General features: G+C 45.1%; 1 protein-coding gene across 1 annotated transcript in view; it reads right to left on the reverse strand.

Annotated features, from left to right (window-relative positions):
- The window catches only part of TIGAR (TP53 induced glycolysis regulatory phosphatase), a 31,404-nt gene extending 18,745 nt beyond the window's left edge, over positions 1-12,659 (reverse strand). Inside the window, exons 1-3 of the mRNA XM_082256114.1 lie at positions 12,491-12,659; positions 4,713-4,750; positions 1,451-1,572 (exon numbers count right to left, since the gene is read on the reverse strand). Of these exons, the coding sequence (XP_082112240.1) occupies positions 1,451-1,572; positions 4,713-4,750; positions 12,491-12,522 (192 nt within the window). The 5' untranslated portion in view covers positions 12,523-12,659. The remainder of the gene's footprint in view (positions 1-1,450; positions 1,573-4,712; positions 4,751-12,490) is intronic.
- Between the last annotated feature and the right edge of the window lie 207 nt (positions 12,660-12,866).

Here is a 12,866-nt window from a genome sequence, read left to right on the forward strand (position 1 = left end):
AAGTTGAAAATAATGGTGGAACTCTGCTTTAACCAGTGCTTGGCTGGTCACTGATAGAAATCACAATGCTGCTCTAACTGCTGAGAAAAGGTATTTAGCAGTTTATATTCACTAAAAGAATTGCATTTCCCTGTTCTGTGCACTGTTGGAGACCAGATATTGTGAATGCAGGGTTCTGGGTTTAGTAACACTTTAAGGTGAATTGGAGGCCAGGTCATTTAAAAGTAAGGCCCACCTTTCCAAACCATGTTTCATGTTATGCTCTTAATTAGGGTGCAACATGCCACCCCCGAGTCTGATTGGTCTTTCTTCCCGCAGCATCTTGTGAGTTTTTTTCATTTGCGTAGGTCTGAACGCACACCCAAGTCATCTATTCACAGAAAATGTGAATGAAAAGGCTACATGTCCCATTTTTACCCCCACAGGTCTCAATGTCACTGCATTTTCTTCAGCCTCATAACCGAAGGTCCGTACTGAGGTACAGACCTTGGCTGAAGGAATAGTCTGCAGATGACTTTGCACTGCACCGGCGATATGGTGATCACAGCTGCAATGATTTGCATGCTCCAATGAAAAGTACATAATACATTATCTTTTTAATCAATGTTGATGCATGTTATTTTTTTTTGCAAAAGGTGGATTTAGCCTTAAAAGTGGATATTCACTCTAGTCATACTCAGTAAACACTAAATAATCATAAACCACATGTACCTTGATAAATGCATAGGGCCATGTTTGGATTTGGTTTGTGCACTGGATTTTCAAGCATTCCACCGTTAAAACTGCTGGCTATTATCAGCGCCACCATGCAACTCATGGTGTCACTCAGCCCCCTCACACTCTTTACGTCCCATGATTGATGGGATAAAGGCAAAGATGAAGCACTTTTAACACAGTCTATCAGTCGGCAAATGAGCCATGCATGTCTGTTATTATTGACAGACGTTTCATTAGAACCAGAGACTTCGATGTCATCATGTGCCCGCCTAATGCTTTGTGAGCACAATGAATACCTGACCGTGGACTTTCATACAGAAAGCTGTAAAAGAAATAGAAGTGCATAAATCTATGCATACATAGACTTCGTGGGAGTATTGTTTTCACTTGTCTGTATTAATGGACACTTGCCATTTGATTAAGTGTAGTACTTTAGAGCAAGCTCTTGCAGCTCTCTGTAGGTATGGGCACTGTGGAGAAAATCATCCTCAATGTTCCTGGCAATAACTCAGCAGTTCAGCTCTCCTTCCCAAACTCATCTATAAAGGTCTGAGCTACGCAGGGACCAAAAATGTAGTTTAATACGTTTCCACATAGTTACAGCATAATCATGCAAATGTACATTAACATTTTAAGCTAAATCCACAGGTCTTTTATATTATAACACAGAAAAGGTTGAAATATATTAGCAAGACCACAGAAGACATTAAATAAAATCAGGAAAACAACTTGCCTGCTTTGCCCGAATCAAGTCACTGGAGAAGACATGAGTGAATTTCACACCGCTGAGGAATCTGCCAGCAGCTTCAGCCTGCTTGAAGCCAATTTCAGAGAGAGGCTCATCTATACCCTGTCCTGTAGACATAACATATGGGCTAATTTAATAAAGCAAAAAGCAATATACAAACTACAGTAGTATGTATCCTGAATCAGTCATCATTTTTAAGTGATCTATGAAAAAAAAATTGCAATTGTATTGGTTGCTATGGGTCATTATGCCAGCCAGCTTATTCCCCAGTCTTGGCCCACTTCCTCTCCTTGAGTGTCGCCATACAGTGCACTGGGTATCGGAAAAACTCCTATAGTTTTCTATCACATGCACCAAGCACAGTTGTGCCGGGACGAGGCGCCCCAGCAGATGAATTGTATAAATCAGTGGTCTCCAAACTGCGGCCCGGGGGCTGGATGTTGCCTTTATCTGGCCCTCGGGGCACCAATGATGGGGCACCATTTCACCTATTGACACTCTCAATGGGGCACTATTTCTCCTTTAAAACCACTGATGGGGCACTGATGCTGGGGCATTTTATACACCCACTTGCCAAAGTCCAGCACCCCCTAAAGCCTGAAGGACAGTAAATTAGTTCTTTGCTTAGAAAGTATGAAGACCCCTGGTATAGATGGAACTGACATTCATAGCTTTACATTTACCTTCCTCTGATCTACAGACTGGGTCTTCAAAGAATTATTACAGAATATGCATAGCTTGTAACACTTTTGTTATGTTGAAGATGTTTTGCCACTCATCCAAAAGGCTTTTTCTCAGTTCTAATAAATGAAGGGAACATACCCCAGCATTTATATATGGGTAATGCCCCTTGAGCCAATCTCCATGGAATGTGTCAAGACAGATGTTGACTGTCTAAGAACATCTTGTTCTTATGAACATCACATTCTCACACTACCGATCACAAGTCAGGCCTCATGCACACTGGGCCCAGCTCTTCTAAACGCCTTCCTCCTGGCAGGACAAAAATCAGTGTCAAAAACAGGCCTAAGTTAGGCACATTAAGCGATTGGGTGTTAATTCACGTCATTGGCCAAAATTATGATTTATTCTGGTCATTGAAATGAATTAACACTCAAGTGCTAAATACCCCTAGCATTAACACTAATTTAGGCGTGTCAGGCATTTTTTCTACCAAAACGCTGCTGCTCCTGAATGCACCGGCAGTAGGTTTTTTTCTGCCTCTAAACGCCTATATGTGCATGGATATATAGGCTAATACTGAGGCGCGCAAGTGAAACACTGCTAAAAGTGGCGTTTTTTTTAACACCCAGTGTGTATGAGGCCTACGGCTCGGTTCACACTTATGCAGTTCGCTTTTGATCGTTTCTGCTTTTTGCTGTGCATTTTGCACAAGCATTTTACCGCAATTTTGCGTTTATGCTTTTTTTTTTTTGGGCAGATTAAAAAAAATGCATAAACCAAACTGCGGTAAAAACTCACTACATGTTTTTCTGCAGCTTCTCCATTGAAGTCCATTAAAACAAAAAAGCACCATTTTGCTTTTAAAAAAAGTCCCTGATCCAGAAACGCAGTGGCTGAACAAAGCTTTGATGGGCCCCATAGGAAACCATGTTAAATGAACTGCAGTGCCTTTCTGCAAAAAGCACCAAAAAACGCATAGGTGTGAACCAGGCCTAAGATGCAATTCCAATACTCATTTGACTGATGAAGCCACTTAAATGATGAAAGGACTTCAACATTACTAAACAAGTCCAGTGAAATGTAACTACTACTAGCTATACCACAACCTGGATCAATGAAAACTTTTACAGAAAGACATAAGTGCTGCTGCAGAGCAACCTGGAAGACCCTGAAACCCAGGTGTCTTGAGTATTTAGATTTTGACTTTTACAAAAGTCACAACTGGAGTTCTGGCCCAATCCCACTCCACAATGGCATGTTGAGCCTCAGCAAACTACTGCAATCCACCTCTCAATGGAGGATGTGGCATCAGGTGTGTTTCAGTGCAGACCTTGGTATACTGCAGGTCACAGATCTCAAGGGGTGTCCTTCAACAGCCTTTTTTAACCACTTGCCGACTGCCGCACGACTATTTACGGCGGCAGTCAGCCCCTCACAGACAAAGTGACGTAGGGCTACGTCACTAGCCTGTGAGGCTCTAGGGGGCGAGCGCTCGCCGCCAGAGGCGCGCTCCCGCCCCCGCTCGCTCCCTAACTTCCCTGCGCGTGTGACCGGCAGACCTGATGTCCGCCGGTCACTTGCGATTGTCCGTTACAGAGGGAGAAGGCAGGCGGCTAATGTAAACAAAGCCGCCTGTCATTCTCCCCTGTGTAAGTGCAGAGATCATACGGTCCTGCTTTGTAGGATCGTATATCTCTGTAGTTACACAAACAGCCACATCCCTTTACAGTTAGAATCACGCCCCTAGGGATACACTTAACCCCTCCTTCTCCAATAAAGTTAACCCCTTCCCTGCCAGTGTCATTTTTACAGTAACAGTGCATATGTATAGCACTGATTACGGTAGTATGTCACTGATACCCCCAAAAGTGTCAAAGATGTCAGTCAGGGGTCCGATCTGTCCGCCGCAATGTCGCTGTCCCGCAAAAAACGCAGATCGCCGCCATTACTCGTTAAAAAAAAAAAAAAAAAAAAAAAAAAGAATAAAAATGACAAAAATCTTTCCCTTAGTTAGAAAACACAATAACTTTTGCGCAAACCAATCAAAATACGCTTATTGCGATTTGTTTTACCAAACATATGTAGCAGAAAACAAATTGGCCTAAAATGTTAAAAAATTTTGGATGTTTTACATTTTTTGGGGGGAAATTTCATATAAAAAAAAGTGAAAAATATTGTTTTTTTGTCGCTGTTTGTTTATAGCGCATGATCAAAAAAAAAAGAAAAAAAAAAAAAAAAAAAATCGCACAGGTGATCAAATACCACCAAAAGAAAGCTTTGTTTGTGGGAAAAAAGGACGTCAATTTCATTTGGGTGCAGCGTCGCACGACCGCACAATTGTCCGTTAAATTCACGCAGTGCCGAATCGCAAAATAGGGCCTGGTCAGGAAGGGGGTAAAATCGTCCGGGGCTTAAGTGGTTAAAGACGAGACCCTTAGATTTGCACTGGGTGGTGCTTACTAGTATCGGTTAGAAAAGCTACTTCTTATGTGGACACTGGTGACAGGTACTCTAACATTTGATCGCTGAAATTCAGTAAAAAAAAAAAAAAAAAAATTCCTACCTTGCAGTAGTTTTTCTTTGTTGTAGCGTGTCTCCCCACTGCATGGATGAGAGAGTTGATTAAGATGCATAGCTAAACATTCCACAGATACATACATGAAGCAGTGAACAAAACACACATTTCGCAGTCTACTCTGAAGAACACTTATCCTTTTCTTAACAGCGCCCTTATATACTGCAAAAAGCTCTAGGTTATTATTTGCCTATAAAAGAGTAAAAGCCACTGGTCATTGCCCAACCAGACAGGGAAGGTATGATGGCTAAATAAAGTCCTCAGAGATAACCTACAGAGCAGACCTTGTGCAACAGCACATCGGGTACCACCACTTAGAGCAGGGATCCTCAAACTATGGCCCTCCAACTGTTGCCGAACTACACATCCCGTGAGGCATTGTACAACTGACATTCACAGACATGACAAGGCAAGATGGGAATCGTAGTTCCTGAACAACTGGAGGGCCATAGTTTGAAGACCCCTGACTTAGAGGGTGCCCTTGTGCAGCCACTGACAGCATTCAGAGCGGAGGCAGTGTGCCTTCAACACTCCAGCACCAAAAGAAGCCTAAAATGTCTGGCAGAATGATCTACATTATAAAAAAAATAGCCTAGACTATATACAGCGCTTGCCGCAGAAAAACAATTACCTTTTGAAAACGTCACAGGAAGTGACGAAACGCGTCAAGGTTGTGGAATGCACGTCAGCACGCTACGCACCACGTGGAACGCAAGCCGGAACACTCCGCTCGCCACTCTGCTAGGAGGTGTTTGTAAGCGGTTTCTTTGCCTGCAAACTCGGAGTTTGAGTCTTTCTTCGCTCCGATTTTTATGAATATTTGATGAATAAACTTTGAAAACGATAATACACTATCTGGAGCCTTTCTTTTAACCCCATATCCTGAGGATAGAGATCGGGTAAGGAGGAACCTAACCTGTATCCCACCAGGATTATCCACAAAGGGGATTCCCAATCCGGCCTGAACGCCCTCCAAGCGCTGTAGGTCCTAGTGCTATATAGCACATAGGACCCAACAATTCTGGTAAGTCATTTATTTCTACCACAAGCCACAGGAAAAGAGGAATTCACGTCACAAAAGTCACAAACTTTTATTTATTGAGCACGAAGCACTTTACACCTGATCACCACTTGAAAAGACTTTATTGAATTTTACATTTATTTTATTCACATATATTGATCACCACTGGAAAAGACTTATTTATCTATTTATCAATTCCTTGGAACTTTGTATTAATTTTCATGTGTTTAATTGATTTGTATTTTCACTTATACTGTAAAGATACGTTTTCAACATTTTTCACATATATTAAGTTAATTGTTTTTCTGCGGCAAACGCTGTATATAGCCTAGGCTATTTTTCTATCATCCATTTTAAATCTACAGCTGCTGCCACACAATATATATTTTTATACTTATATCTCACTAATTACACACATATTTTTATCTTATATTTAAACGAAACCTTGTCAGAGGCGCGGGGAGATACACTAGTATAGTGTTATCTTTTTTCTATCTAGAATGATCTACATGTAAGTAATCTGAATATACCAAGAGCTGCGGATCTTAGCATTGGTCATGTTCTCTCTTGTTGGACTCACTACTGGCCTGGTCTTCAGCTTCTGCTTGTGGCCAGAGTTGTTATTTGTGGATCCACTACTACCCTTTCACTACCACTTCATGCTTAAGTTGCAGATCTCCTGCCACCTTTTTTCTGCCACTTCACATTATAGTTATGGAATTATGAACTCTATACCCAGCAATTTATTGTGAGCACTTGACATTTACTGTCGCAAAGTGACCTACACATAGCAGTAGAAGTGTAGTACCAGACGACAGCATGGGAGTGTGTGCTGCAGTAAGAAAACACTGAACACCAGTTTTAAATTCAATTGTTGGCAACTATGCAAGAGATATTGTCTCGGAGCCCCTGCACTTGGATGGATTGATATTCTAGGTTCAGTCTCTCTGCATTATGTCAGAATCATACATATAGCTACTGCTGCCCGCCCTCTACTGACCAACTCTGCTCCCTCCCCGTGCAAGCCTGACATTTCATTTCATGATGATAGGGGCGATTAAAAAAAGAATCCTCCCAGGGTGACAGATATAGTAGGTGGGACACTGTAGAAGAAATATTATATCCGCCTCAGAACTCTGTGTTCCCATCAGTGGCGTAGAGGTCATAGAAAGGAATTAAGCCGCCCATACATAGATCGAATTTGGGCTGATTTAGCAGGGACTGGCTGAATTTCCATCCATGTATGGGCACTGTGGTTGAACAGAAGTCAATCTACCAATCCACTTCTGTTCAACCAGCCTGTTGGAAAATTTCTGCTCAATCAGCACTGTGGGCTATAGCCGGCAGCACTGATCAGTGTGTTCTGACAGCAGGCAAGTCTCCCCGCTGTCAGAATACAAAGACACAGAGGGTAGGATTCTCGATCCACATCGAGTGTATGGATGGGGGAATCAAGTTTGTTTTCATAAGGTTAAACTAAAAAAAAAAAAAAAAACAGACTCATCTATGGCCGGCCTTACAGCCTGCACTCAGGCAGCTAACATTACTGGAAGAATCAGCAATGCTAGAAGAAACAGGCCATCAGAGAGGCGAGTATGTGTCCATGACATACTAAAAGAGTTGGGGATTCTTTGCATTAAGAAAAAAACATTCTAACATTCTGTGTGCTGCAGCCCCCTTAATACTTATCCGAGCCCACTTCTCAATCCAGCAATGTTGCAGGAGTGTCTCAATAGCCCAGGACTCTCCTGACTTTTGGCTGAGACAGCGGCACGGCGCTGTTGGCTCCTGCTGCTGTCAAAGTCAGTGAGCCAATGAGGAGAGAGAGAGAGGGGGCGGGGCCGAGCCGTGGCTCTGTGTCTGAATGGACACACAGAGCAACGGCTTGGCTCAGGTGGCTCCATAGCAAGCTGCTTGCCGTAGAGACACTCGGCAGGGACCAGGAACCACGAAGAGGAACCCGAGAAGAGGAGGATCCGGGCTGCTCTGTGCAAAACCAACTGCAGAGTAGGAAGCATAACATGTTTGTTATTTTTAAAGAAAAAAAACAAACAGACTTTAACCACATGCCGTCTGCTCACTCGAGCACTACTGCGGAGGCTCGCTCCCGCTGTATTCAGTCACAGCGGGAGTTGGGCCAGGGGAGGCGCAGCAGCGATCGCCGCTGCTCTTCCCCGATCGGCGGGGAATCGAGTGTGGAGATCCGCCCACTTGTGTTTCTAAGTGACAGGCAGGGTCAGATTGCAGGATTCAGCATAGCTGAACCCTGGATCTGTCCTTGTGTCACTCAGTCACCTCCCCCCACACATGTCAGTAAGCCCAAGGCATACATTAACCCCTCCCTCTCCAATAAAATTAACCCCTTCCCTGCCAGTGTCATTTTTACAGTAACAGTGCATATTTATAGCACTGATTACTGCAGTAATGTCACTGGTACCCCCAAAAGTGCCAAAAATGTCAGTCAAGAGTCCGATCTGTCCGCCACAATGTCGCAGTCCGCAAAAAAAAAAAAAAAAAAAAAAAAAAAAAAAAAAAAAAAAAAAAATCGCAGATCGCCGCCATTACTCATGAAAAAAAAAAAAAACACCAAAAAATGACAGAAATCTTTCCCTTAGTTAGTAAACGCAATAACTTTTGCGCAAACCAATCAAAATACGCTTATTGTGATTTTTTTTACCAAACATATGGAGCAGAAAACAAATTGGCCAAAAATGTAAAAAAATTTAGATATTTACATTTTTTTGGGGGGGAATTTCATATAAAAAAATTTGAAAAATATTTTTATTTTTTCAAAATTTACGCTCTTTTTTTGTTTATAGCGCAAAAAGTAAAAATCGCACAGGTGATCAAATACCACCAAAAGAAAGCTCTGTTTGTGGGGAAAAAAAAGGACGTAAATTTAGTTTGGGTACGGCGTCGCACGACCGTGCAATTGTCAGTTAAAGTCGCACAGCGCCGAATCGCAAAAAGTGGCCCAGACGTAAGACAGCAAAATGCTCTAGTGGTAAAGTGGTTAATATCACGATTTTTCATCCTAATACATTCCATGCATGAAGGTGAAAAACCTTAGGTGCTGCAGCTCCCTGCCCCCCCCCCCCCCCTTTCACATCTGAGCCTGATATGATCCAGTGATGCGCACAAGCGTACCAGCAGCTCCAGCCACTGTCTCTCGCCTCATTAGACAGATTCATAGCAGCAGGAGCCATTGGCCAATCAAAACACGGGAGCGGGGGTACAGCAGTGGTGCTGAGTCCCGCTGTCTGTGTCAATAGACGCAGCAGTGGGACTGGGGAGCGAGTGTGCTTTCCATGGGGGCACCGATGAAGAGGAAGGGCCTGGAGTGCCAGCGGGGGGGCCAAGAAGAAGAGGTTAGGGGCTGCTCTGTGCAAAACTATTGCACAGAACAGGTAAGTATAGTTTGTTATTTTAATAAAACAAAAACCCACATCGCATTCAAAATGCATCTTCTTCCGGTGCCAATAGATTAACAGAACCCCAAATGCAGATCACAAATGCAATGTGTTTGCAGGCACCAAATCGCATGGTGCCGCAGGATAAGATTTGGTCGTGTGCGTTTTTCAAAAATAGTGCAGGTACTACTTTTTCTGTGTTCGGGTGCAATTTGCGGCCCATTCAGATGAATAGGCTGCTTAATTGTACTGCAGGGGAATACACAAGAAGGCAGACCACATTCCTGTGCGATTCTGGGGTGTACTGGCCCTATGTGAAGATTCTCAGCTCAATATGTTTTTAATAAGGACCGCTTCACACCAAAATGTAGTGCGGGAAATGAGCGTTCTGTTTCCCCGCACTGCAGGTAAAGGTGCTGCCCTTGCGAAACACATGCAGGTACCAATAAATTGTTAATGGCACCTCAAGCGCATCTTCTGTTTGCAGTCACCAACTCGCATGGTACTGCAATACCACACGGTTTGGTGCAGTGCGATCTAAGAAATAGAGCTTGTGCTACTTTTTCCATGTTTCAGTGCGTTTTGCAGCCCATCCATATGAATGGCCTGGAAAAACAGACCACATGGACCCTTTCACACGGGTGTTCCACCTGTCCGTTTTCCAACCATCCATTGATGGACAAAAAGGACGGACAGCAATGAATTCTTACGGGCAAATGGCGGTAAACTGATGATCATCTATTTAGGTCCTTTTATTTTTAGGCCCCTTTCACCTGAAATTTGCACAACTTTGACGCGACTTGAAGCAATGCCTATGTAATCTTGAGGTCTATGGACCTCAAGTTGCATCAAAATCTGACCAAAGCAGTGCAGGGACTACTTTGAAGTGGCACAGATATGAATGTAAAGGCCCGTACACACGTACCGATCGTCGGCATACAAACGTCGGCGGACGAAAGATCTGCCGATTGTACGCTTGTTAGTATGGTGCCTCCGACAGCTGTCTGCGCACATTCTGCGGACAAGAGTCTTTCTTGCAAGCATTTAAATTTTTGTATGCCGACACCAGAACGGACGATTGTTCGCCAGTCAGTACAGAATTCTGCCGACAGACCGCAGATTTGCAAGACTGGGCATGCTCAGAAAAGAAAAAACACAGGGAAAGTTAACCATTACATGACATCACTTCTGCAGTCGGCTGTAGTCGGCGGACAAAATTCTTGGGCAGTCTTTGCACTTTTCAACAGACACCGACATCCCGGGGAGAAAAGACGAACGTTTTTATGCCGACGATCGGTACGTGTGTACGGGGCTTTAATCATTGGAAATCATGAGATACGACTTGTCAAGCGACTTTGCAGCCCCAAGTCGCAAGACAAGTTGCACAAGTGTGAAAGGGGCCTAAACCTCTTCCCAATGGCCGTACGCATACATGCAGCCCTATGTAAACATTTCTCTGTGCTGAGAGCGCGCACCCAGCACAGTCACCGGCGGGGACCAAAAGGCTCCCGATGCGTACTTAGGATCGGGAGTTTTCTGATCATGTGACCGCCAATCACAGCAGTCATATGACCCGCATCTAGAAGCCCTTAAAGGGCCAGCAGGAAGGGGTTTAAACTGGATAAGTCTCTATTTTTGTTCCGGAAGCGGATGTAAAAGGAACAGAACTAAACAGAAGACGGATGTTAACTGATGTAAACTGAATGCAGCCGTTTTGAGTTGAAAAGTGATAAATGATCAATGAAAAGCAGTAAAACGCCTGTTCTGCCAAAAACGTAGCTTGTGTATTTTTTTGAGTGACGGGTATTTTGCTTAAGGTGACAGAACAATCAGATGTGAACAGGGGCCATTGAAGTGAATGAGATTTGTCTTGTGGGGCGTCTTTCAAGCTGCGGTTTAGAGCAGAAAATCGCCTAGATGTGAATGAAGCCTTAGCAAAAATGTTACTGAGTGGATAACGCCTGTGTGAAAGGGGCCTAAGGGATTTTTTTTTTTTTTTTTTTCACAACAGTGTCATTTTTAGCAGAATGTGCACCAATGCACAATAGTGTGTTGAGGAACACACACACACAGGTGAGAATCAGGCCTTAGATAAATGGTGTAATGACAAGGGAAAATAGAATGCAATTGTTTTCTGTGTGTCCACAATACGGGTGTGATGCGCAAGGTGGAAAAATGCGCACAAGTCACATTTTGGGTGGGGCTGCACATGCTCAATAAAGTTATAGAAAAAAAAAAATTGTAAACAGTGCTATGTACTAAACCAGCACATCGCAGCCTCGCTGCTCGGCAAAACGGACGCCAGCCTGTGCCGTAAAACAGAGCGTTTGGGCTCTGAATTTTGTTTTTTTTCAACCGCCCACCCCCAATGTATGAGGTATACTAGTCTTCTATTAATCAATGTGTACTGGATCTACATTTATAAATAAAACATTGCATGGTAATATTTGTAGACTTTTTTCCTTTGTCCCTTGATATTGTCACTTTGTGTAAACTGAAAAGAAAATAAATAATACAACAAACCAGGGGGAGGTGTGTGGCCCCAGGCAGGATCCAGAGGGAGTAGGGTGGCCCCAGAGGGGGGGGGCATGTGGCCCCAGGCAGGATCCAGAGGGAGTAGTGTGGCCCCAGAGGGGGGGGGCATGTGGCCCCAGGCAGGATCCAGAGGGAGTAGTGTGGCCCCAGAGGGGGGGGGGCATGTGGCCCCAGGCAGGACCTTTGTGGCCCCAAGCAAGATCCAGAGGGAGATGTGTGGCCCAAGAGGGAGATGTGTGGCCCCAGGCAGGATCCAGAGGGAGGTGTGTAGCCCCAGAGGGAGGTGTGTGGCCCCAGGCAGGATTCAGAGGGAGGTGTGTGGCCCCAGAGGGAGATGTGTGGCCCAAGAGGGAGACGTGTGGCCCCAGGCAGGATCCAGAGGGAGGTGTGTGGCCCCAGAGGGAGATGTGTGGCCCAAGAGGGAGACGTGTGGACCCAGGCAGGATCCAGGGGGAAGTGTGTGGCCCCAGAGGGGGATGTGAGGATTCAGGGGGGGGGGGGGGGTGGTCCCAGAGGGAGGTGTGTGGCCCCAGGCAGGACATGTGTGGCCCCAGGCAGGATCCAGAGGGAGGTGTGTGGCCCCCAGGCAGGATCCAGAGGGAGGTGTGTGGCCCCAGAGGAAGATGTGTGGCCCCAGGCAGGATCCAGAGGAAGATGTGTGGCCCCAGGCAGGATCCAGAGGGAGGTGTGTGGCCCCAGTGATTGATTCTGTCTCACTGGTGACCTTTCTCTCCTGCGGATCTGCAGATAGTGACAGCTGCCTGGTGTACATAGGGGTGGAGTGGGGGATATCTACTTACTGTCTGACGATGGTCAAGGCGAAGCTGGCCATGTTGTTAGGACTCCTCTGCCAGACACACACATGCCCCGATCACCGTGCCAGCCCTCCGCTGCTCTGCATTGCGGGGCGACTCCGGGACTGATTCAATGTAACACCGCCTCAGCCAATCACGGCGCGGGACAGAGACCAGCTCGCGCTGACTAGGGCTCACGGGCGCGCTGATTGGCTGGAGCGGACAATGTGGACACTGACTGGCGTGAGTGCACCTTCCTCTGGGTGAGCCTGGGCTTTCTACTTACTCATTGTGAGAAGCCAGAGAAGGTAAGCTGACACTGAGCTACACACAATTGTCTTCAATAGGGCAATGCTGGAGGTTTGTTGCAGCAGCTGCTCAC

This window comes from Pelophylax lessonae (assembly GCF_965119305.1).
Source record: "Pelophylax lessonae genome assembly, chromosome: 4".
NCBI classification, from domain to species: Eukaryota; Metazoa; Chordata; class Amphibia; order Anura; family Ranidae; genus Pelophylax; species Pelophylax lessonae.